Source organism: Molothrus aeneus, chromosome 12 (genome assembly GCF_037042795.1).
Source record: "Molothrus aeneus isolate 106 chromosome 12, BPBGC_Maene_1.0, whole genome shotgun sequence".
Taxonomy (NCBI): Eukaryota; Metazoa; Chordata; class Aves; order Passeriformes; family Icteridae; genus Molothrus; species Molothrus aeneus.
The window spans coordinates 16,439,061-16,464,955 of NC_089657.1; the positions used below are offsets into that span (position 1 = coordinate 16,439,061).

The 25,895-nt window shown below is 43.3% G+C and overlaps 1 protein-coding gene across 2 annotated transcripts in view; it reads left to right on the forward strand.

Annotated features, from left to right (window-relative positions):
* The window catches only part of MAPKAPK3 (MAPK activated protein kinase 3), a 47,079-nt gene extending 25,182 nt beyond the window's left edge, over positions 1 to 21,897 (forward strand). For both annotated transcript variants that reach the window (XM_066558286.1, XM_066558287.1), the window contains exons 3-11: positions 7,332 to 7,471; positions 8,301 to 8,365; positions 10,412 to 10,491; positions 11,962 to 12,085; positions 13,541 to 13,616; positions 13,771 to 13,895; positions 15,742 to 15,827; positions 18,468 to 18,548; positions 19,903 to 21,897. In XM_066558286.1, coding sequence (XP_066414383.1) covers positions 7,332 to 7,471; positions 8,301 to 8,365; positions 10,412 to 10,491; positions 11,962 to 12,085; positions 13,541 to 13,616; positions 13,771 to 13,895; positions 15,742 to 15,827; positions 18,468 to 18,548; positions 19,903 to 20,061 — 936 coding nt within the window. In that variant the 3' untranslated portion in view covers positions 20,062 to 21,897. The remainder of the gene's footprint in view (positions 1 to 7,331; positions 7,472 to 8,300; positions 8,366 to 10,411; positions 10,492 to 11,961; positions 12,086 to 13,540; positions 13,617 to 13,770; positions 13,896 to 15,741; positions 15,828 to 18,467; positions 18,549 to 19,902) is intronic.
* Positions 21,898 to 25,895: the final 3,998 nt, after the last annotated feature.

The following is a 25,895-nucleotide window of genomic DNA, read 5'->3' on the forward strand; positions in this document are numbered from 1 at the left end:
GTTGTATAAATTACTGAAGCCAAGTCAGCTGACTCCTTGTTATCAGAATTTATGAACTCATGGCTGGCAGGAGTGTTGTGTTGAGGGGTGGGTTTGGTTTTTTTCTGTTTTTTTTTTCTTTTTTTTTTTCCTTTCCTTTTTCAAACGCAAACCTTGTATCAGACACTTGGGTAAAATTACAAGCTAAGAAATGTCATCATTTTCAGCTGGGATTTTAGATTTCCTTTTCTTCAATTTGGAAATTTAGGAAGAGTGAAAATAGTGGCAGAGCTAGAGATTATATTATTTTAATCACAGATTAGCATGTCTGGGTTTTGGAAAGGGCTTTACAGCAGGTCTCCCCATCTGCTGAATATTGACTGCAGGTGTTGAATACAGTTGTCAGTGCTGGCTAAACAGCATTTTGTGGTAGAAATTGCCATCAGGAGAAGGTAGAGAGAGGAGCTGATTTTTAGGCATTGTTGTATAAACAAGTGTTGTAGGGTGTTCCTGTCTGCTAGCAGCATGTTAGTAGCTGTTGGTGATTTATTTTTCTTCTAAAATCCATTTGCAGTGTTTTGAATACAACAGAAGCCACACGCAGCTGGTTTGTAGCCTGTCACAACTGAGAATAGCTGGAATCTTACAGTGCCAGTAGGAACATTTTTCCATCCACACAGAAGAAGCACAGTATTAAAATACAAAGTAATATTATGGTTCTAGCAAAATACATAGCATGCTTTTTATTTAAATCTCTATATACCCCATGGTATTGAATGTACAGTTGCATATGTTTGGCACTGCAGTTCAAATGCATTCATGTAAGATTATCAGAGTATCAGCAAAGTCACTTTTCTTTGTGGGCATTTTGGCTCATTTTTGTGCTTCCTTTTATGTCAACCTCACATGTGCAAGGGGATACCTTTGAAATGTATCCTGGCCCCCAACCTTGCCATTTCAGCTTCATTCCCTGTATCTCCACTAACGTTTATGAGCAAAGACAGCTGACCTTTGCAGAGTGAATGGCTAGTTGCATGTGTAATTAGAGCATTAATAGTGCTATGTCTCATTTATTTACCTCAGGTTCTAGAGTCATAGCGAGTGCCTGGTGGTGACTCGAGTACTGCTACAATAAATAAAATTCAGAAACCACACCAAAGTTATTTTTGAGAGACCTGGTTGATTCACTGCAGGAGAGAGGCTTGGAGCAAAATAATATTTATGTGGTGTGTGCTCTCTGGGGATGGAGAAACAAGAGTGAGCAAAGTTCTTCAGCAGACTTGCTGTACATCCAGTGCTCAAACTCTTAGAAAAAAAAATGAAAAATCTCTCTATTAAACTGTTCTTTTCCTCTTTGTCCATTCCACTGTTTTCTCCTGTTTTCCCTTTCCAACATGTGTGTAAGGAATTTGAAGTGGCGTGTGTCAGCAGGGAGCTGATTTCAGCATGGCTCTGACTCCACGTGCAGAGAATCCTCCCTGAGTCCTTTGCACTTTGTTTTGTGCTGGCAAGGCCCCAGAGATCTGCTGCACTTCTGCCATTTCCAGGAGGAGCTGAGTAGAGACTGGAAGAGTGGAGGGAAGAGGTGGGTAGAGAAAGGCCCTTCAGTGCAGGCAGTACAGCCCTGACACTCAGTAGGTGAGGCAAAGAATTCGATACACAGGCAGGAGTGATGGAAAATTGTGCTGCTGTTCCTATTATTAGCTTCAGAAGCCCACCTTTGGGACTGGCTGTCTGTCTGAGCCCCAGGGAGAGGCCAGGGGATGCCAGCTTGGCCAGCTCTGCAGGAATTAGTATGACAGTTTGTTTCCATGAAGCCTCCAAACAGGTTTAATTTCCAACAGCCTAAGCTGGGTTTGGAATAACAGCAGAAAAGTGAAAGGTTTATAGATGACCCTCTACCTGTGTCTGCCCTGGTTTTAGCCCTTAGACTGATGCTTCAGTACTAAATAATTCCAGCAGAAGTGTGTTGTATTGCTTCATTTTAAGGAACAGAATGGGCGCTTTCTTGGAGGTTTGCAGGAGTGGATTCCCACTTGCTGCCATTGCAGGCACACTCATGGCTCGTGCTGCAAGTCCACTGACAGCACTGCTGATGTGTGAGGAAGGAAACCTTGACCATTTCAATTCCTTGAGTGCTCTAACACAAAGGATGGCTTTATCCCTTCTGAAGAGACCTAGAAACAGATAAAGATTTTTAACATTGAATTAGAAGATATATTGGAAATAATCAGGGTGTAATAAAAGACAAAACATCCAAAGCCATAATAGCTCTTTTTTCTTTCATTTTTTCTTTTTTTCCCCCCTTTTCTTTTAGTAGCATAGGGGAAGGAGGGGATAAAAGAAACATTATCCAAGCCTCTCTTTGCCATCTACCCCTCTTGAATAAAGAATGACTGGAAGAACTGCTCTGCTGCAAATGGTGTCAGGTTCTGTGCATCAGTGTGAATTCAGTTGCCAAGGGTTATTTGTAGCACTCAGCATTTTTGTAACAGCCACACACAAAGAGGAAAGCAAGCAAAGAGCCCCTACATTTAGCCCATTAGACCTTTTATTTCCCAGCTAGAGACATAAATAAGCTAGATATAAGTGCCTATATGTCAGTATTGCATGCTGAGGAGCCTTAGCACTGAAAATTTCTGCAGGTTCCATTTCTGTTTTAATAATGGGAAGCCTTCGGGTGAGGAAGATAGCAGAGAGATTATAAAACTGATTGTCTTGTGAAGGGGAGTTCAGATTCTGAAATTGGTGCATATAAGAAAGACATGGTTGCAGTGTCAGATGCTGCTTTGTTGTAGCACATGGAGTAGATGAGAACTGAGCCTGTAACACTTGTAATAGAAGCACAGAGCCTGTTTGGAACTAGGAAGAACTGCTGAAGTTTAAAATAAATAAAAAAGCATAGTGGAGGTCTTAATCTCCTATGTAGGGAGCAGACAGCAGATCTGACAGGAATCTGTGTAATCTGGCAGGGCATATTAAAGAGCAAGTCACTGAGAAGTGGTTGTTTCCTGTCCTCAGCCTGTTCCCTACCCAGGCCCATGGATATCTTCCTCTCAGTTGTTACAGTTTCAGAGTCCAGAAGATATTTGCCACTCCCTGGAGCCCTGAGGTTATTTCCTGTATAGATCAGACCATTAAGGTATGAGGACTCCTGCTGTCCTTCCTTGTGTATACCACACTGAATCAATGGAAAAGCTATTAGAAGATACTGTGTTTCTTTTTTTCTTTTTTTCTTTTTTTCTTTTTTTCTTTTTTTCTTTTTTTCTTTTTTTTTTTCTTTTTTTCTTTTTTCTTTTTTCTTTTTTTCTTTTTTCTTTTTTCTTTTTTCTTTTTTTCTTTTTTTCTTTTTTTCTTTTTTCTTTTTTTCTTTTTTCTTTTTCTTTTTTCCTTTTTTTCTTTTTTCCTTTTTTTCTTTTTTCCTTTTTTTCTTTTTTCCTTTTTTTCTTTTTTCCTTTTTTTCTCAAGAAATTCTGCAGTTTAGAATTTGTTTGGCAGGTGCTCCCCAACCCCAGCTAGGCCAATGCCCCGGAATAACAGTTCAGGCCTTTCTGCACTGCCCTGGCCCTGAACTGGCAGCACATCCTGGAGTTTCTGCTGGCATCTGCCCTCTTGTTCCTCAGGAACAGCCTGAGCATTCCCACTGTGCTGCTCTTTTCCCTCTTCAGCTTTTTCAGATATTGAGGACAGTTGTGTGGATCACACCCTGTACTTTCTTACCTTCCATCCATCACCCCATTTTTGGTGACCTCCCTGGTTCATCTGCTGCTTTTAGGCAGTGCTTTGGTGATGCTGGGCTCCAGCCAAACTCCAGTTCTGTACTGAGCAGCTCCTGGTGCAAACTGTCTTGTCTGACCACACACTCATGGAGTTGTGCAAAGGCTGCTGTGTTTTTTGTCTCATGAGAAACTGGGAGATGGAGCATTTCTCTAGGGTATGTGTGCTTTTGAAATTGGGCTGGTTCATGATCCTGCCCACAGCCTGTCGTGACATGCTGTGACTCAGCTGAACCCTGAGGGAGCTTTAGGGCAGGACTGGGGGCTCCTGTGGGCAAAGCTGCTCTTCCCTCAAACCAGCAGCACTGGAAAACTGATCTGAAGTTCTGGGTTTGTTCACAACTGCCTCTGCACTTTAGTACAATATCAGGGAACCTGGCTGAAGTCTTATCAAAGCTATTTTAGCAATAGAAGTACAGTCACTCTTTGGGCTCAGGAAGATGGCAAAATATCCATTTGGGTTCTTTGCAAGTTTGTGATATTTAATCACAAGTCTAAAATTTTAGACTGTGTGTCTAAATCATCACCTAAATTTTGCAGAAATTGTTGCTTTCAACCCTACACAGCTTTCATTTTACAAGTGTCTGTGTCTCTAAAATGTCTTAAAAGGTACAGTTCTGCCTTCCAGTTTTAGACATAAAGAGAAGATTTAATTTATTTTTGAAGTTCAGAAGGAGAAATCCAAAGGTTAACGGTTGGTGTATCAGATGTTACTTGGTATGTGTATGTGCTCTTTATTTTTGAATTTCCCTTTCTCTGCTCCTCCAGGTGTCATCTTGACATGAGTGCATTCAATCTTGGCACAAAAAGTGTACAAAACTTACTTGAAGTGTGGAGAAAAGAAACTGCAGCATCCTTGTGTGCATCCAAATGCTTGTAAAAGCTTTTCAGAGAGGGAGAATTGAATTCTTTGAAACAGTTTTCATAAGCACTTGGTACAGACCTGAAAAATAGCATCTCTGTGCACTGTACAAGCACAGTAGACACAGGTGATAGTGCAGTTAGTTACATTAGTGTAGAGAATGGGAATGTCTGATCAGTAGCACAGGATAGAGGAGAAGCTTTTGGAAGCATCCTGCTCAGAAGTGGCTTTGATCCAGTAATATCCAAACAATGAACACTGGAAGGCCTGGTTAGTCCTGAGGCTGTTTGGGCTTTATTGTGGCACATGTAATTTAATGAACTTTTGAAGAGACCTCTAGGCAACAGCCCAAACTCAGAAGGGCAGAGGGGAAAATTCTGGTGGACAGTCCTAGTGAGCTAGAGCACAGTGGCTGTGAAGGAAAGGCTGCTGAATGGGCTGATGGCTGAAAGAAGCAAAGCAAGCACCCTTGGACTCACTAGCGAGCTCTTTGTCCAAATTGGAGCCATCTCTCTCTTTAGGAAGTTATTTCTGTTGGAAATGAGGCCAGAGGCAGGCTGGAGCAGGAAGGAAGAGGCAGACAGTGATCCCCAAGGGCGTGCTCTGGGTGCACAATGAGAGCCCTGCAGAAGGAGCTTGGCTGCCAGGGCAGTGCCCTTGGCCAGAGAGCTCCTGCAGCCCCTGCTCTGCTGGAAATCTGGAGCTGTGCAGGAGCTTTGGGGCCAGGGTGGGCTCAGTGCAGCTGCACCCTCAGCTGCAGGGCCAGCTGCCCTCCTGAGCCCACTTGTCCCCTCCTGTAGCCTTCCTGTGCTTCACAGAAAAACAAAAATGTGTCCTCAGCAGAGGAGCACTTGTCACCCTTTTCCTGTTGCTGGCCTGGAAGAGAAGCATTTACCCTCCTTCCAGTCATTCCCAAGCACTTCCCCAGCATTGTACAAAGGGCTATAGACCTTTCCTGCCATGTTTCTTTGTCTACTCTGCTGAAAGGGATGCTGAAGCACCAAACAAATGTAAGATTTTTCCCCCAGTGATGTAAATTGTCTTTACTGAAGTCAATAAAGAAAACAGAATTTGCATCTTCCTTCCTGTGACCTTTCAAATACGTGTTTGCCTGTGTTGAAGGTGCCTGTGACACCATTTGTGGTTTAACTTGGCTATTGGATGGGAGCAGTTTCTTGCTCTGATTCATAGGTCCCTAATGACAGGTTATATGTTAATTCTTGTTTTCAGCAATTATCATGCACTTGTGTTTTCACTGGAACCTAATAGCAAATGTGAGTTGAAAGAGCTTCAGGCTAAGGCCTAATAGTCATCAATGATACTTTTTACTTGCCTTTCTGAAAACAGTTGTTGTGAGCCTTTTCTAACATAAATGTATCAGAGGTGGTTGTTCTTTGCTTGTTTTTTATTCTGTTTCACTACATTTAACAATGCTTTATATAGCATCAGTTTTGTTGCTGCTCCATCATCACCATGGTTATTACCATAGGGCATACCATATCCAACTCAGATCACAGCTGCACTGTGCAGGAGCTGTACAAATGTGCAGTAAAGGGAGTGTCTGTCACAAAGTGTTAGTGCTGTCTGGAGAGCTGAGGCAGAGAGGAGCAGGCGCAATTCAGCCATGTGCCCCTACTGCACAAAGCTCACTTGTGGTGCTGGGTACTGAGCAGTGCTTCAGACAGCAGGGGACACACCTCTTGTGCAAAGGTTGCAGGATCAGGAAGGAAGAGCTCTTGCTGCCCTTCTAGAGATCAGTGCCTTTAAAATAAACTGGCCTTGTGTGTGACAGAAAAAAGTTCAGGCATCTAGATAGCCAAAGGTCTCTTTCTTACCTTGGTGGGGTGAGAAGTGTGTATAATATTTAAGAAGCACAGTCAGAGTCACTGTAAAAGTCCTCATTGTTTCAAATCTCACTTAACTTACAGGATTTGCACTGCACCCACCTGGAAGTCTCTTCTCCCAGCAGCTGGGGGAAGGTGGGGGAGTTATGGTCCTTAGCAGGGGGATTCTATGTTTAAAAGTCTTGCAAACACATAAGAAAAATTTGCTGGTTTCCATCCAGAAGTGGGTAAGATAGACCTGTCTCCATCTCAGGTTCAAAATCCCTCCTTGTGGTGGTGTTCACAGGGGTCCCAGGATGAGGGAAGAGACAAGAATGTTGACTCCATGTTTCAGAAGGCTTGATTTATTATTTTATGATATATATTATATTAAAACTATACTAAAAGAATAGAAGAAAGGATTTCATCAGAAGGCTGGCTAAGAATAGAAAAGAATGATAACAAAGGTTTGTGACTGACCGAGACAGTCCGGACAGCTGGGCTGTGATTGGCATTAATTAGAAACAACCCCATGAGCCCAATCACAGATCCACCTGTTGAATTCCTCAGCAGCAGATAATCATTGTTTACATTTTGTTCCTGAGGCCTCTCAGCTTCTCAGGAGAAAAAATCCTAAGGAAAGGATTTTTCAGAAATATCATGGCTACACCTCCTCACTGTCATTCAAGGCCCTTCCAGCTCTAAGGGACCAATTGTTTGTGTATTCCTCAGTCTAACAAGCTGGACAGCCCAGAGAAGGTGAAAATGTCATGATGGGTTCTCATCCTGTGGCTGGGGAAGGTTTTCTCGTGTGGAGCTCATCTCTGAGGTTGGTGCCAGTTGCAGCAGCACCATGGTGCCTGGCTGACTTTGCTCTGTCTTTCTCCACAGCTCCTGTACGACAACCCCAAGGCGCGTCAGGAGGTCGAGTATCACTGGAGAGCCTCGGGCTGCCCTCACATTGTCCATGTCCTGGATGTGTATGAGAACATCCACAATGGCAAGAGATGCCTGCTCATTGTCATGGAATGGTAGGGACCAGCAGCAGCCCCTCACAGGCACTGCCTTTGGAGGGATGGAGGGAGGAGGAGAATGTCTTGGCTCAGGTGGCAGCTGGGAGATTTCTCAGCGGCACAATTTTGGTTTGCACAGGAAATCTCTTGTTCCCTTTATGGAACTGATAAGGAAATCAGTGCAGCTGCTCCAGCCATCCTGGAAGAATGGGGAACCTTTACCAGAAAATAAATTTTCATTGTGCTCCATAGCAATTGTCCTCATTAAAGCTGACTGATTAATACACCTTTGAAAGATGTCTCTACCAATGCATTCTGCTTTGGTTGTGATCAGCTTCCAAGTTCAGATGTAAATCCAATGATCCAGTGTGATCTGTCTTGTCATAACTACTTTGACTCTAACCTTCCCTATTCTCTCCCTAGTCTCCAGTACTACAGTTATTGTCCTTTTCACTGAGGACAAATTAATAATTATTTTAGATGTCTTTGCTTCTTTCTTTTTCTTCCTCTCCACCCTTTACATGAAACAAAATTATTGTCACCCTCCCAGTGCCAGCATATCTGACTTCCCATCTTTGTTTGTCATGTTCTCTGTGACAGGGTTCATTAAACTGAAACATCAAAACTCCCTGATCTTATTTTGTTTTCTATTTATGCCCTATCAGAATGGCTTTCTGCATTGATGTGAGTGAGTGTGATGTTTAGGAAGCAGTGGCATAGGAGGCAGCCTGTAATCTTTATCTGTTCCTGCTGCGGTTCCATGAGATTATATGGATGCACAGTCAGGTGTTAATTTTGTCCTTATATATATAATATAAGGTGGGGTTTTTTATGTTCTTTGCTTCAGCATGGAAGGAGGAGAGCTGTTTAGCAGGATCCAGGAGAGAGGAGACCAAGCTTTCACTGAGAGAGGTAAAACATTGCAAGTTTAATTTTAAAGTTTGTGAACGATTTTTTATTTCTTCTCCATTTCTCTGTCCCCTATTTCCTTTTAGGAATTTTTCTTTGATTTTATCTATGGTGGTGTTTGTTGTTGTTATTATTGTTATTTATCCCACTGTGTGTTAAGAGTGATTTTGAAAAGTTCCCAAGAACTAGGAATTATGAGAATTGGCCAAGTTCAGGCAAAATGTGGAAGGTTTAGAGAAAAATCTTGCTACAAATCTGCTCAGCTTTTTCATTTCTGTACCTTGAGAGTGTCTGTTCCTCTGATCCCTGGTCCTGTGCCAGAACACCTCTGCCATGATCAGTGCAGCTCCTGCTGGGATCTCTCTCTGGCTGTCCCTCAAGCAGCAGCACTGGGTCAAGAGTATGATGAGCAAATCACATCTGATGAAACATCTCCTGTTCAAGGGTTTTAAAGCACTACTTGAAAGGAAGTGTTATTAACCACGCTGTAAACAAACCTGCCTGTCTGTAGGGGAAAATGAGCAAGGGTAAAGCCCTGCCATGAGGCAGGGACAGAGCTTGCACTAGATTAATCTTGTCATTTTTACTGTCTTTGCTATTTATTATTGACAGAGAACCACAGGTCCCATTGACCATGGTTCTCCTTGCCCCCTCACAGCAGACCAGAGCTCGTTTCTGCTCAGAGTGAAACCATTAATATTTGTAAGGTGATAGAGTTTGTAACTATGGGCCTGACAAAATGATTAGAAGCAGAAAAATACACACCCAAGCTTGTGACTTGTTTTGCAGGTCTGGTGTAGAGGCCAGTCTGTTTTCTTCTTGTGTGTTTCCTTTCTAGTCCTTTAAGAGACTTGTGCAGGGAAAATGAGCATTTTTAGAAATTTTATTTGTTCTTCTCTAAAGTACAAATTCCAGGGAGAAAACTGATTTCATGAATTTTAGCAACTGCACTCTACTAAAAGCATTACTTTTCTGCATTGTATAACATAAATGCTTAGTCAGAAATCACCTGGTTAAACAAAAAACCACCTTCATTCTTTCCTGAGGTAAATGAGCCCTGTGTCACTGGATTCCTCAGGTTCATTGCCTGTTTATGTAGCCACAGCTTCCCATTAGGATCAGGAGGGGAGGAGGTTGTACAAGGTTTTCCCCAAAGAACAGGAGTGTTTCTGCATTCTGATTGTCTTTGTCTGAGATGGTATAATTTCACTCTCAGGCCATGTGAAAAAGGATTCCAGGTTGCAGTACAAGTTCTGCCTATGCAGAGCCCAGAGGATCAGGTTGAAGTTTCTGTTGTTTCCCTGTCAATGGAGATGTGATATAATGCTCACATGGGAATGTCATTCCTCCCTGCTCTGAAACCCCTCCCTGTGTAACTGAGCCCTTCCAGACTCCCAGAGCACTGCTGTTGCAAGGTAATTCCACCACTAGAATTTCCCACTGGGGCTATGTTAAATTCTTGAAACATATTATTTCAAAGGTGACAGTTTGGCCTTTGCTGAACAGAACTGTTGATTTTGTTCCTCCTGATGAAAAACTTCTAAAGACAGTGAGGAATTAAGATGTGACCTATCCTAAAATTACTATATTGTTATGTTGCTCTATTTTTAGAAAATCTGATAGATCATTCTCCTGAACTAGAAGCTGAAAGTTAAATTTCTGTCTCAAACAACCAAGGACACATCCTGGACAATCAGAGATAGGTTCTTGTTGGGGCTCCTTTTTTTTAACAGTTGCTGCTTGTGTACCTACTCTGCTCTTGCTGCTTTTTTTGGTGAGCAGATTAAAGCACGAATTTCCAAGCTCCTGAGGAGTCTGAGCTGTTGGGCTGCAGTGCCTGCTCAGGAGGAGACTGAGCAGCCAGGCAATCAGGGGCTTGGTGCCTGCAAACCCAAAACACAGCTGTTGGGGCTAATTTTAGGGTTTCTCTAGTCCTGACGCTTGCCCCATGTTCCAGCAAGCTGTTTGTAAGCCATAAGCATTCCCAGGCATGTCCCTGAATTCCAGTGGGAATGTTAATGTGACCTTTCTCTAAAATTGTATTTATAGAGGCCTCTGAAATAATGAGAGACATTGGGACAGCCATCCAGTACCTGCACTCCATGAACATTGCACACAGAGACGTCAAGGTGAGCCCTCAAGGTGTGTGGGCTGGGGAAGAGAACTTATGGCAGGAAGAAACCTGGGCAGCAGTGATTTTAGCAGAACTGGGAGTGCAGTCAGATGGCCAAAGTGTCCCTGTTCCTCTGCCAGTGGGAGAAAGGATTTGCTCACTAGTTTGCAACTAGTCCAAGGTTGGAATATTCATGTGTGCTAATGCCTTCCAGTTGTGTACGGAATGCAGAAAAATCTCATGATAGTCAGATGCTTAGTTAAAGAGGTACTGCCCACTTGCAATCCATTAACTAGCAAGAAAATAGCACTCCTTCAAGTGAACCTGTAATTTATAGATGCCTTTATGTAGTCTTTGCTAGTTATTAATTGCTTTCAGTATCATATTTGTATTAAGAAAAAAAAAAACCAAGCAAAAAAAAAAAAAAAACCCAAAAAAAAAACCAAAAAAACCCCAAACAGCAAAACCCCCTTCAGAAAAAGGGGAAACTTCTGGGAGGAATAATACCAATTTCATGCATTTAACCCACTTCAATAAGAGTGTGAATATTTGGGAAAATAGGGAGATCTCAGTTACTGCCAGTGTTTAATGAGGTAAAGTTTGAATCCCAATCTCATTGTAGGGGTTTGCCAGAGTTTGTAGGGCCGTATTTTGTGTAGGGCTGTATTTTGTGTTCATGCTCTGAAGTGCACAGCACAAGCAAAGCCAAGCTCACTGCACCCTGGCATTTCCAGTGCAGGGACACAGCAGGGGATGGAATGTGCAGGAGAGCAGTGCTTGTAATGATAGACTGAGACATCAGATCAATTCCACAGCTCTGAGCTGGTGGATTTTCTACAGATGTCTGTGTGTTTAGCTGGAGGGAGAGCTGACACATCATGGTGTCACCAGGGGGTAAACTGGGAAATGAGTTGAACTAATTGGAGATAATGGAAATACCCTGTTGTCCCTGTTCTTGGGCACAGGAGCTTGTATTTCCCTCTGTGCCACTTCTGCCTGTATGGAGTGTGGAGCAAGAGTGGAATTACCTCAGGTTTCAGGAGACAGAGGAGGGGGAGCAGCAAAGGGCCTGTGTCTGTATCAGTTAATTTTGATGGAGCTGTGTCAGTTGCTCATGGGGGCTTTGGCTGAGGATTTCCCTTGTCCTGCCCCTGGGGTGCTTGAGGCATAGTGTGATGTCAGATCAGCTGCTGCCACCACACAGATGAGTCCCAGGAAGTGCAGGGAACTGGGAGAGGTTCAAGAAGCCAGACTGGATGCCCATTGGACAGGGTTTTGTGGCTTTCTCTCCCAAATAATCTTGCTAAGAAGGATGTTGATGCTTAGTCTGAGGAGAAATGCTGCCTGTTGGGAGGGAACTTGCTGTGTGTCTGGTGGGGATGTGACAGAAGTAAGAAGACCTAAATGGTGGTGGTGTGTTTGACCTGTCAGCTCATTAGAGACATCTCTTCATTGTCCTGTTTATCCTCTTTTGGTGACCTTCCAGCCTGAAAACCTGCTTTACACATCTAAAGACAAAGATACTGTCCTCAAACTCACAGACTTCGGCTTTGCCAAAGAAACCACTGTAAATGCACTGCAGACCCCCTGTTACACTCCTTATTATGTGGGTGAGTTATCCAAGACACATTTCTTCTGTGTTTCTGTCATTCCTTCCCTTGCAGTGGGTGGGAAATCTTCTATTCTGGGTGTAATGTGAAGTGTTAGCCTCCAGGATTTAAACTGGGACCCAATCCAAACCTAAAGTCTGGTTCCAGTACAGTTCAATGCTCCTGCTTTCTGCCTTGGTGGCAGAGGAAAAAGCCTTCACAGGAGATACAAATGAGGATATACAAAGAGAGAGAGGGAATTCCTTCTGATTACACTTGAAGCAATCCTGATATTTCCTCTGAATGATGCAATAAAAGCCATGATTTGAATTGAGTTTTGTGATATTTGGGAATTTCTGTGCTAAACTTCCCAAACTTAAATTAAAACAATAAGAGAGAAGAATTTTGCCTCAGCTGTAAAACTTCTTTAAGCTGGCAAATTGAGGAATTAGTAATAAAGAACCAACATGACTTAATCACAGCAGAATTTTTCCTTCATTTTATCCAAAGTTGAAGCACTGTGTGATGAATGCCACAGCAGACTGTCCTTCATGCACTCATTTCAGTCTTGAGTTAATAGTTATTTATTATATGGTTTGACTGGGGCAGTCAAACTTGGAATTTCTTTGCTGGAAAAAGGACTTAATTTGTTTGAAAAATTATTTCGCTGATAAAAGTTTGTATAGTTTTCTGTATTGAAAGAGACTTATTCACTGGAAGCAGATAATCACATTAGCAATACTCTTTTTTGATGCTTTCTTCTGTATTTTTTTGAGCTGGGTTTAGTGATAAAGTGTTAAGGAGTTTACACACGTATGTTTTTATGCCTTAATATTTGTGTATAAACAAGCTGACATTTCCCTTCTCAACACCTTTTTATAAACCAGCATGATTGCTCATATGTTTAAAGAATAATTTTCCTTACAAAATCAAGCTCCCTGGCAGTTTACCTGCCCCAGGGGACAAAAAAAATCCCCTCTAAATGTATCTCTGTCTAATTTTGTTACTTAGTGGAAAAAAATATAATGCTCTGGAGGCCAAAGAAAAATACAGTGCCCTGTAGCTGCTGGAGCTAAACACACCACCCAGGTATCATTCAAAATTTTATCACAGCTCCAGTAGGGCCTTTCTATTCTGATTGCTGGAACATATGCTCCTGCCTCTTTCAGTGCAGTGTCTCCCTGCACACATTTAGCTGTAGCTCCTTCTGCTTTTTGGTAATCTTAGTACTCCCTTGAGCAGAGAGACACCAAGGTGAGGAGTAGGGCATTTTTCCAGCTCTGTTTCTCCTTTTTAAAGCTACTTTAAATGCCTTTAGGAACTTGTCAGTCAAAAGTGCTACCCAGTTCCTGCAGTGAGTTGTGTTTTTTTAATGCCTCTGATACCTGTTGTTGAAGTGTGCTGCTACTTACAAGGTGATGGAGATGAAGAGAAATACCTGGTACTCTGTTTACTTGTGGTTTTAATCTTCCCCAGCCCCAGAAGTCCTTGGTCCTGAGAAGTATGACAAATCATGTGACATGTGGTCATTGGGTGTCATCACATATATTCTGTAAGTATTTGGAAAGGAACTTGTTAAATCTGCACTCACAAGTAATTGTTCACTGGGATCCTGCAGCCTGCAGTAGTATATAATCTTGAATAAAACTTTTTTAGAGGTGAAAGGACTCCCCTAGTTAAGAAAATTCTTTTGTCCACTCTTACAGCCTGTGTGGGTTCCCTCCATTCTACTCCAACACCGGTCAAGCGATTTCTCCAGGGATGAAGAGAAGAATTCGGATGGGGCAATATGGATTTCCTAATCCAGAGTGGGCTGAAGTATCAGAGGAAGGTAGAAATCCTCCCTGGTGCTGATGAGTGTGAGCATGGTAGTGTGCAGTGCTGCAGTGCTTACAAAGATACTATTTCTAAAAATCTGTCTGAGCTTTTGTTTCCCTTTCTTCTACAATTTAAATCAATTTTTTGTAAGGTGCTACAGAGAACAACTGGGAACCCAGATACCAGCCAGCAACCTCTGTGCTACAAAAAGTAAATGACTACTGAAAACCTTCTTTCAGAATCCAGCTAGTGCTAGTGAATGCTGATATTAAACCCTCTTGAAACAGAAGTCTCTAGTCCTGAGAAAGGAGACAGCCTGGACAGCTCCAATGTAAGCTGAGCTGGAAGAAAGGCAAACTCTCTCAAGAATTTATTCAGTCTTTGCCCTCCTTGGTGATCCAGCCAGCAAGGATGGCAAGTTTTCATGCTAGCTTTTTGGGATGTGGGAATTTGCCAGCCGCCACTTAAATCAAGGTCAACAATTTATTTTGTATAAGTCATTGATGAAAAGCTGCTGGGCTCAAATCAGTGTCCTGAAAGTGGGTGTTTTTGATTCCCCCTTATCCTGACAGTTTCATAAGCTGGAAGTCTCACCTGCCTGTCATATTAAAGAGAAGGGTCAGCAATATCTGGGCTTATCTGTTTTTCTTACCAGCCCTTTATATTGCTGTGATCCTGGTTTTGTCTGCAGTTTAGCAGTAACAAATTCTCCTTGGACCCTGCTGTGCTCTGTGGCATCTTCACCCCTCACTGCATCTCATGGCTGTGTGCAGCACAGCCTGCTGAACATTGTTGAGGGAGATGTTTTAGTCATGGGTTTCTGGCTAAATATTTTCTCTGCTTTGGGTCTTGTTCATATTCCAGCAGTTAAAAACAGGCTAGAGGAGCTCAGTGAGAGAACATGCACTTGCACTGTGTGTAGGGTTTCTGTGTGCTTGTGTGGATGGAGATAGGGGCCCTCTACCTTCCATCCTATAAAATCATCTCATCTGTGGGTGTTCTTTAGGCTGATGAGGCACCTGCAGGAGGTTGCTGCTTTTTTCCCCTGTATTGTGCTGTCCTTGTCCTTTGCAGCCTCTCTCAACTTGTACCTTGGGCAACTTCTTACAAGCGTTTAGTCATCTTGCATGTGATGTTCCTAAAAGAGAACTCCTTTTTCAAAGTTCTAACAGGTTTCCTAAGGAAATTTTGTGTAAGTCCTCCTAAATAACTTCCTTTGGAAGCAGTGTTTCCAGTCTGTCCACCCACGTTAATGAAACTCTTGTCTACCCTCTCACCATCTCATATCTCAGTTATTAGTGCTCTTGCTTTGGCAAATCCCATGTTCACAGAAAGCTGCTGCAAAGCCAGTTTGTGCAATCCATTTATTTGACTTTTTTGGTCTTTTTAATGGCCTCTCAGTTGGCAAAGTTCATTGTTCTTTTTTTCCACAGCCTGTGCTAGTTGCTGTCTCCATCATTTCTTAAAACATCAGTTTATGTATTCATTCAGCCCATAATGCCCAGCTTGTTGCCATCTTTGAGGCAGGCAGCTTAGCAGCTTTCTGGCCCTGTGCTTCTCTTTTCCTCCAGTTGTTGCTCTCAAAGCAGTTGGTTTGGTGATGTAGAGAGCAGAGCTGGAATTCCCAGTCTTTTCTTTCCTTCTTGTCTCTTGTTTTGGATGTTTTCCTGTTTTGCCCCTTTAAACACAGTAACCTGCCCCACTGTATGTGGCTTCTTAACACAGTCACAGCAATTGGGAGGGTTTTTTTTTCAGTTCTGCAAAATGGTGTTTCTTCATTCAGCAGGTCCTTGTGTTCCCAAGGTTATTTGGGAATGCAGTCCTAGACTACACCATGGCCTGTTGGTTCTGTTTTTCAGCCAAACAACTCATTCGCCATTTACTGAAGACTGACCCAACAGAGAGGATGACAGTCTCTCAGTTTATGAATCACCCTTGGATTAATGTGAGTCTTAGATCTCTTTTTATACCACAAATTGATTCTTACATGCAGAACTTGGGTACAGCTCCACACAACACAGCAAGAGAAGGGCTGTTATTACTGCTGGTCCCTTAATTAACCTCCTGTGCCCTCCTCAGAGGGTCACCTGCCTGTAAAACCACAATTCTTCTTGCTGTTAGCAGAGGACACACAAGGGGAGACACCCACAGTCGTGTCCTTGGAAGCAACAGCCGAAAATGTCTGTATGTTCTGTGAGCAGGCAGTCTCTGTTGACTCTGCAGCATATGCATGTGTTACTCTCTTTAAAAATATAAAAATAAACTCTGTGTGCTTACTTCATCAGTGCAGGATTTAAAGAGCTATTATTAGTGGTCTCAGGCACCATTGTGCATAGCTGTGTTAGGGTGAACATGCTCCTGTGCTCAGTGGGAATTCTCATCCTTGGCAGAGTTTGGAAATGCATGGGGGAGGAGCAAGGGTCTCTTTTTCCATGTGAGAGATTGCCAGGTAGGGTGGTACACAGAGCTATTTATGGTCCCAGTTCAGGTTTCATTCTATGACTTGGTTGAATTTACTTCTTAAAAGAAATTTTTGGGGAAAAAAGAAAAAAATTATTTTATTAATACAATATGGACTATTTCAAATAAGAGACACAAATCCCAGAAGCTACAAGACTGAGTTTCATGATACCTTCTCTGCTCTGTAGGTGTCCCTCAAAATAGTAGGTTATACTTCTCACATTTGTGTCTAAAAAAATACCAGTCTTGTTCTCACTGCCCAAAGAATCATCAGCCAGGAACAGAATCATTTCTGCTGTAGGATTCCCTTTGTTCCTGTAGTGCTGGTGTGTCTGTGCTGATCCTCAAAGCATGGGCAGAAGCAGAGGTGTGGCTGATTGTCCCCATTCCTACAATGCCTGCTGCAGGATCTGGAAGCCCTTGGAATGAAGTGAAATGCAGCTGTAGGACATCCTGATGGAGTAGAAAGGTGTTGTCATTCAGAGTTGAGAAACTGAGGTTGTAAAGATCCTGTAGAACAGACCCCAGACAATGTTTCTGAGTCTTTTTTAACGAAATAAAAATGTAATCACTGCTCAGAATAAATACCTCCAGCTTTGAGTGTCTGAAGCCCCAAGAAGGTGTTTCAGAAATCAGCAGGTGAGGAATTTCATGGAGTGAGTGCCTAATAGCTGAGGAAGCTGCCACCTACAGTGTCACTTGTTATTTGGAATATGCACAGAGCCAGTTAATGAGGAGGAGATTAGAGGTAACGTCTGCAGACTCTGCTGCACCTGCTCCAACTGGAGCCCTGCTCCAACACCCTTCCTGGAGGAAAGCTGCAGGTTGGCTTTCTTTTCTGCTGAACCTATAGCTCACAGGGGCAGAGGGAGGGAGAGGGAAAGACCAATGCAATAAATGTCTGTGTTCTCCCTTTTCCTAAATCCCAAAGTGGAAACATGTCTGGGGAGTTGCACAAGCAGCGGGGGAGGGTGCTTGTGGCTTTTTTTTTTTTCCCTCTTTTTTTTTTTTGAGATGGATGACAGAAGTTTTACTGTGAAGTAGGCAAAAACTGTCAGTTTAGGTGGAGCACAGACTCATTTTAGTTCCTTGTCTATAAGATTTTTTTTTTAACAATCAGCAGCTCAGAGCAGAAAGGCACCTTCCACAGGGAAGCAAGGACAGGGACAGCACTGAAACCAGTCTACTTGTTTTCCATTTCTCTTGTCCCAGCTGTGTTTGATAAACCTGTACCCTGGCCAGCTGGGGTCCTTGTCCAGAGGATGCAGGAGTCAGGATTTCTGCTTCACTTCTGTGACTGCAGCCCTGCTGCTCTGAGCCTGGGGGAACATAAGCACTGGTTCCAGTGTGGAGTTTGTTTTACAGGGATCTCCTTAGACTTTGTTGACATGCAGCTGTAGGATGCCACAGCAGCAAACAGCAAGCTTGGGTAGAAAGCATAAGGAAAATAGAGTATCCAAATGAAATTATAGTTTGGATTAGGGGCTGGCAAGAATTGCCATGATTCTTTCTGAGTTCAGTCAGGGAACTGTGCTTCATGCTTTAGAAATTGTCCCTTGTTCTAATGTAAAGCATCTCCTGATCTTTCATGGCAGGTGAGCCGAGATCTCAGTTTCATGTGGATGCTCTGTCTTCTGAGCTGTGTCTTGCTCAGAACAATTGTGTCATTTCCTCTTTGGGGCTCACTTAGTCTGATGAAGTGGTGATCTCAGTTAATGCATAGGTGCAAGAAAATGTCTCCTACAACAAATCCTAGGAGATAAAGGTCAAATTAACCACTTTAAGACATTGACTAATGAATAGTGAAATGACAGTTAAAATCTAAAACATGCATAAAAATTTATCCAACTCTGGTTGGATAAATTTTTCAGACTGGAAGGGAGTAGAGTGAAAGAAGCTCAGCACTGATTTATCTCTCTTTTTGTTCTTTAAATATTGTGTGGGGAATATAGTCCTTTTCTCCTGCACATGAGTTCATTTGTGGAGTGATTTGAAGCAGGAATAATGAGGGCCATTGGAAGACATTAGATCAAATTTTATGCTCTTCATACACAGAGAAGAGCAAGAAATCACTTCCCAAATGTTGTTTTTCAGAACTTCTTTTGGTATTTTTCTTTATTCTCAGAGATCAATGTCAGTGCCACCAACTCCTCTTCACACTGCACGGGTCCTGCAGGAGGATAAAGACCACTGGGATGAAGTTAAAGTGAGTCAATCCAAATTCAGATTTCTTTAAGTCAAGTGTCCTAGGAGATGAAATGTGCTGCCTTGGATACTGTGGCTATTTTGAATACAATCATGTCAAACAAGGGTGCCATAAACAGGCTTGGTTAGAACAGCAGTGTATATGAGAACTGTTTAAAAAAGGAAGGAATTCTATTTGAGCTTCGTTGGCAGCCTTACAGCTGCACCAGATACCAGCAATATGGTGTTTGTGATCAAAGGCATGAATGATGCTCCTGCTGAGCCTCTGCATGTACCCAGGGAGGAGAAGGACAGTGCTGGGGCAGTTTGAACTTCATTACAGTAAAGAATGTGATGAAAATGTAGGGGGACAGGTGGGAGGGCTGAGCTACATTCTGGTTTTCTGCAGTGCTTTTGAATTGTGGAACAGCACTGAATAACCTTCGTCTTGTTATGACATTTGGTGGGGGGAAGAGGAGAGAAAAAAAATATCTTAATCTAAGCAGGTGCCTCACCTACTGTGTGTACCAATGACTGCTGAATGCTTCCTGCTGTAGGGCACACTGAAAACTTTCCTGCTGGCCTTTAACAGGTTGGCATGCTTTTACAATTAATTCTGAGTTTTCTGGACTTCAAATTCCTAGAATTTTGACAATTGCAACCTTCCTGTAGTGTATTTTATTCATTACTGATTTTATTTAAATCACTGATGTGTAATCTCAGCTGTTGAGCTATGTAATGGCAAAATGTTTTTGGGACCTAGGCAACATTTACCTTCTGAGTCAGAGATCAAGCAGATATTTTCACTTAGCTGCCTTATTTTCCATGTTTCTGAGAATTTCTTATGCTTGTGCTTCTGTGTAGGTCCCAGAGGTATTCCCTCAAGCTACCAACATAGTCATGATATTGAATTGTTTTTCCTTTTCTGAACCAAATGCTTAGACATTTGTTTACTTCAACAGATTTTTCTTTACAAACTTATTTAAAAGTTTAAAATGTTCCTGTACTTAAGCATTAATTCAAACTAAGGAGGTGTGTGAGTTTGAAGCACAAACTTTTAAAGATCTTTGCAGGGAGGTGCAGAGCCAGCCAGGGAGAAGTGCTGGGCACAGGGACACGTGGAATTTAGGCCAGCAGAGCATGGTCCTGTGTGCTCCCTGTGAAATGCTGTGAGAACAGCTCCTGCTGACCGAGCCCCTGGTGGAAGGAGCCCCCAGTGGAGTGGTTGGTTCGTGGTGCAGAGCACACAGAGGGCTCAGCTCTTGCTGCCCGGGGGGACAGAGAGCTCCTTGTGTCCCTCCCCTCCGGGCTGCAGGGTGGGGTGGCCGTGCACTCACTGCCTCAGGGGGTTCACTGCCTTGCTTGCTTGCTTTCAGGAGGAGATGACCAGTGCTCTGGCCACCATGAGGGTGGACTACGATCAGGTGAAAATCAAAGACTTGAAGACGTCCAACAACCGCCTGCTGAACAAGCGCCGCAAGAAGCAGAAGCAGGCGGGCGCCTCCTCCGCCGCCCCGGGCTGCAACAACCAGTGAGGGCAGGAGCCAGCAGGGACTGGGGCTGCAGGGTAAAAGTTAAACAGAGCGAGTTAAAATCATGGGATTGTCTCAGCCCACACCACAAAGGCAGTGAGACTGAAGATGCTGTCCTGCAAAGAGGGAACAGTGTGATAACGTTTTGATAACTTGAATCACTTTTGAAGACTTATGGATCTGACATGATTCTGTTGCACATTGCAAGGGAAGGTACAGTAATGCCAGAAATGTTACAGGTTTTTGGTTTGGCTTTAGCTGTGTAGGATAAGAGGAGAGAACAGGAGGCAGTCTCAGCACATTAATGCACTGAGGCTTTAAGAGCCATCTACAAGAGTAAGTTCTGCTGCTGTTTTAAACTGGGGAATAGGAAAGTGCCAAGTGTTCTGCTAAGAGTGTTTTAGTAGTTTAGTAGAATTGGTAATAGTCTATATTTCCAAACTTACCTCCTATAGTTACAGAATATCACCTAAACTGTAAACAGATATTCTTGTTACAGGAAAAAGCATCCATACATTTCCATTTCCATAAAGTCTTCTGTGTAGTCTCATGTGAAGATTTGAGTTTGTCATGGATTCCCATTTGATAACATGTAAATTTTCTGAGCTGTAGCCACTATGTTGTATCTTTGCCACTGTCAGACCCCTCTCTTGTAATGTTTTCAATTTAACTGGTACTTTATGTGAAGAGCTTCAGTCAGGATTTAAGTAGTTGAAAGCATCCTGCAGAGAATATTGCTGTTCCCCTTGGATCCACAACCTCCAGGGTGTGCAGCTGGACATGCAAGGGATTGCTTTGAGGAGAGACTTCTGAAATTTGGGGAAGAAGTGGCAAATGCATGTTCTTTGAATGGACCCTGTAATCTGCCAGCATCCCTTCCTGATAACTATCTCCAGATCCTGTGCCTAAGATGTGCTGATCACAGCAAATTATGGGGTGTTTGGGTTGGTTTGTTTCCTGGGGTCAGGAGGGGGGAGGATGGTACTTTATTTATGGTGATTTGGTGGTGTTTCAGGATCCAAAGATTTTCACTACTTAAGGAAGATTAATTTTAAGTATATCCACCCATTGTTTTTTTCCTATTTTAATTCTTCTTATTTCATGGGAACCTGGCCTTGGTTTGCTGGTATGTTTTATTTTGTGATCAAAATATTTTATCTCACTGTATTTTGGAGTTTGGCTTTATTTTTAATTTAGGTGAAGCAAATATTTGTGAAAGTGTTATCAGAGTCTGGGATGAATATGATGTGCTTCCAGTGATGCAGGCCAATACACCTTTGAGGTAGGCACACAGTACTGGTGTGTTAATAGGCTTGCAATAGTGTAAAAAGACAAAAAGGAAAGCGGGGCTCCAGAGTGGATCTGAATTGTCAGATCAGAGTGACACACAGCAAAGCTCAGCTCAAGGCTTTGGACCTTGTCTGGGGAGCCCAGTTCCCAGCTTCAGAGTGGTGAATGAGACCTCAATTCTCCTTTGTGAACTGGCCCTAGGGTTTTGTAACATGATTTATTAAAATCAGTTTTTAACATTCCTTCTTCCTGTCATCCCTGGTTTTGTTGAGTTGTTGCAGAGTTTGCATTGCTTTGTAAGATGCATTGTGTTGAAGGTGACAGGGAAGGGGAGAAGGAAAGTGTTTCATGATGTCCTCATTCAAAGGCTGCCCAACTTTGAACATTTTATAAGATCACAAGGTTTTGGTTTTAAATATCCATCTCTGTAAAGTTGTGTTTATGAATTATTTCATGTTTCAGGTATTTTTGATTATAGCATGTCCTGTATGTTTTTGTTTTGCCATATTATTCCAATGAATTATGCAAATATTATTCACTACCTGCAAATGAAGAGTTGTGATGTGTTCAGGGTGCAACAGTTGGAATTAGAGCCAGGTCCAAGTTTCTGTCCCTTTATCTAATTTTTTTGAGGGAGGTATGACCATTATTGCTGCCATTCCATCTCTGTGCCCCAGCAGGGTGATGGATGTTCCCAGGGCAAGCAGTGTGTAGTGCACTGTCCTGTCTGCCTCAGGGACAGTGCCACTGAAACTGTTGCAAACTAACTTTTTTTCCTCTGCCTTGGCCAGGGTTTGAGCAGGAGTTCTCAGTTCCCACCTGGCTTGTCAGTTCATTCTGGAGCTCAAAGATGTGTCTGTTCCTGGGTGGTTTTCTGTAAAAAAACTGTAAAACACACCTGGGCCTGATTCCTTCCTGTGGGCTTCCAGTATTTGCTACAGATCAGAATCTGGAACTGAGGCACCTGGCACAGCACCTTCAGCTTTCTGTCCCTGTGTAGCAGGACAATCCCATCTCATTAAACTCACACTAACAGTTCTTGCCTTCTACCCTGCAGCAGCAGCGCCCAGGAATGCTGTAAAGCCCTGCAGAAACCAGAGGAGGGCCTCAAAATGGCAGACATGGAAGTGTATGCAAGTATTGGACAGAAGGGTTTGTGTTTATTGCACGGAGGGAAGGAGGAGACTCCTTGGGAGCCGTGGAACAGCTGCCTCAAACTGCTGCCCTGCTCCAGGCACTGCTGCCTTCTGCAGCCCACTGGAGCAGGACAGCTTGTGTTCTACCTGGCACCTGGAGCTGGGAGGGGCTGCCAGGGACCAGGTTTGGGGTGCAGGCATTTCCCCAGCAGGGCCTGTGTGCCCCAGCAGGGCCTGTGTGCTCCATGGAGATGTGGGGATGGACGGAGCATCCGATGGGCTCGGCTCTGCCCGGCCCCCTGCACCACCTGTCCCCTGTCCTGCTGGCTCTGAGAGCTCCCCAAATCTGAGCCTGCCCTCAGCTCCCCAAATCTGAGCCTGCCCTCAGCTCCCCAAATCTGAGCCTGCCCTCAGCTCCCCAAATCTGAGCCTGCCCTCAGCTCCCCAAATCTGAGCCTGCCCTCAGCTCCCCAGACCGTGCAGTGTCTCAGGCCCTGCTTTGGTGCATGGCTCTGCAGAAGGTGTTGTCCCTCTGGCTGCCACCAAGGCTCTGGGGAGGACCCTCCTCCTCCCTGCATTCACACAGGTTATAAAGAGCTCTGGTGAGCTCTGATGTGCGGCCTCTTCCCCCAGCCATGTCATATAATAGGCTTTTTAGAACCTGCTGCTCAGGATCCAAATTTATAGCCTGTTTTTAGAAAGGATAGGCTATTACAGAACTGATTATGCATTTGCATATTCATCAGCCATATAGAGGAGGTAAAGAGCTGGGAAGGGACAGAAGAAATGAATGGTCAATAGAGAAGGCTTCAAGGAGAACACAGATTAAAAGGTCTATTTATTTTTTCCAGCAGAAGCTAAGAAAAGGCCTGTGCACAATTCCCCACCCCCATCCCTTTCACAGCGATTGCTCATGGGCCGCTGCCTCCCCCTGTGTTTCTGTGCACTGTGCTCCTCACACATGGGTCATGGGCTCTCACCAGGGCTCCTGCTCTGATCCACACACAAATGTGTGCCCTGGGACACAGGAAATTCCCTCCCTCACTCTCCCAGCTTTTGCACTACACACTTTCTTACCTCTTTGACCACATGTGCCACATGGTGAACCTGGGTTTGACATGCTACAATTAAAAACTCACATTAATGAGAAGCTCTTGGCCTAATTCTGTGTTTTTCTATTTGTCAAAACCCAGCATGCAGTCCTGGGATTGCTTTTCTGTCTTAACACTTCACTGCCTTGAGTCTGGAGGCCCAATTACATAAGTGCTTCTGACTTGTCTGACATGAGGGATAATGAGAATGCTACATACTCAGTTTGATCTAATTTCCCTGTCCTCTTTTCAATTCACACTTTATTTGGCCCATGTTTAGACAGAGGTGCTTTTGAGACGAGGAAGGTTCAGTGAGGAGGGGAGAGCCAAAGGTTTTGATTACTTGCAGGGCATCATGAGCCCTTGTACTGTTTTAGAGCTGTGGTCCAGGTGGGGAGGAGGTGTTAATGTGTGCTCAGCTGCTCTGATGTGTTCTCCTGCTTAGCCCAAGGATGGAGCCAGCTCAGCCAACAAACCTCAGGGACAAAGAGAAGGAAGCAAGCAGGGAATGACTTCACATGCAGGAGAACTCATTTTTTCTAAGATTAAATGTTTTGAGGGTTTTATTGTGGAAATATCAGAATTTTCTTTTTTTTAGGTTTCAATATTTCCTCTCTTCACCCAGCTGTTCTCAGCAGTGGAGCTGGCAAAGCTGGGAATGGACATGGTTAATTCTCTTTTAGAGAGCCTAAAAAGGATGAAGGCAATGAAGCAAATCTGAAAGGCAGAGAACACACACTCAAAACAAAAAAATCTTGTTAAAAATTCTTGCAAGCCAGCAGGCAAGTCCTCATCTCTGTACTGAAATGTAGCTCACCTGTGGAAAATAGAGGTTAGAGCAAATCTAGGTAATATTTGCTGAGGAAATGTTTCCCTGAAATCTTTGCACCAGGTAAGAAAATTCTTTTTGAGAATTAAGTCTGGCTTTAAAATAGGATTATTTATTTTCAGTTTGTGTGGTTAGAGGGATTTAATGGAGCAAAGGGAGCAGAAATGGGGGATGATATGTCATGTTGAAGAATAAGATAAGAAATGTCTGCTGTTGTATTCAACTCCAACTTACTTTTTTACTGCAAGTGCTACCTCTGTACAGACATAGCAAGATAGTTTCAACTCTTTATTAGTCTTTTTTAGCACTGGAGAAGGAGGATGTTGCTGCACCCTAGGGAAATGTGGAAGATAACCCTGTGACTGTAGATGAACATCTATTCTGGTAAATCTCTAAATGATGCCTAGCATTAAATTTATTTTTAAATTTCCTGCCTCATGAATCTGCCAGATGCCAAAGTCTCACAGGTCTGCTCTAACTGCGTGAAGGCACAGAGGCATCACTGTCAGTAGGTTTCCTCCTGCAATTTGGGACCACAAGAAGAAGCAGTTGCTGAAATGTACTGCAGTGCTTTGAGTTTCCAGGAGCCAAAAGAGGGAAAAGGTGTCTTTCAAATAGCTGGAGATGATGGAAGGGCCAGGCTGTCTTTTATCAGGGGAGGGGTATCCTAAAGGTATCTTGGCCTTGAGTTCAGTGCCCAGAGCTGCTGATAGCAGCCATGGTTCAGCTGTGGGGCTGCAGGTCCTGGTGAAGTCTCTGCTGCTTTGACACCATGCTGGGACCTTTCCCACTGGGAGCCAGGGAAATGCACTCACTGGGGCCAGGGCTGCAAACCATGGAGAATTCCTGGTCCTGGGGCTACACTGAAGCTGAGTATTGCCAAAAAGGAGGAGCTGCATTGTGTGCTTCCATGTTTGGCCTCTGAGTGTGTGTGTTGAATTTTCCTGCCTCCAAGGTCCATCCCAATAGTGCCAGTGTAGCAGCTGTTTCTTCATTTGTTAACAGGGAGCACAAATGCTTCTTTTGGGGACTGCATTTCTTTCTCTGAATTTCAAAGCTGGAATGAAACTCTTAAGCAGCATGGTTATTTTGTCTAATGTGCTCTCCCCAAATTTCCAGGCTAATCCATTTGGGAAACATGGAAGATGTTCCCAAGAGACTTCTTATTGCCTAGCTACTGAAGCACCTGCTAAAACTGAGCTCTTTTAAAAACTGAAAATTATTTAAATGTGAAAAAGAGTGGGTTGATCTGGAAAAAACCTTCTCAAAAGACTAAAATTAGATTGGAATGTGTTAGAAGAGAAATGGGGAAACTGGTGGGGGAGGAGGACTAAGGGGTTTTTTTTTTAAATAAAAATGCTACTGCTTGAGTAATGATCAAGGAAATTCTGGTTAGGATATTAGCTGCTGCTCCAACCCAGAGCAGTTCCTGGATTCAGAAATAATTATGTTTTCCTAAAGATAGATCTACAGTACAGACTCCAGGGTTTT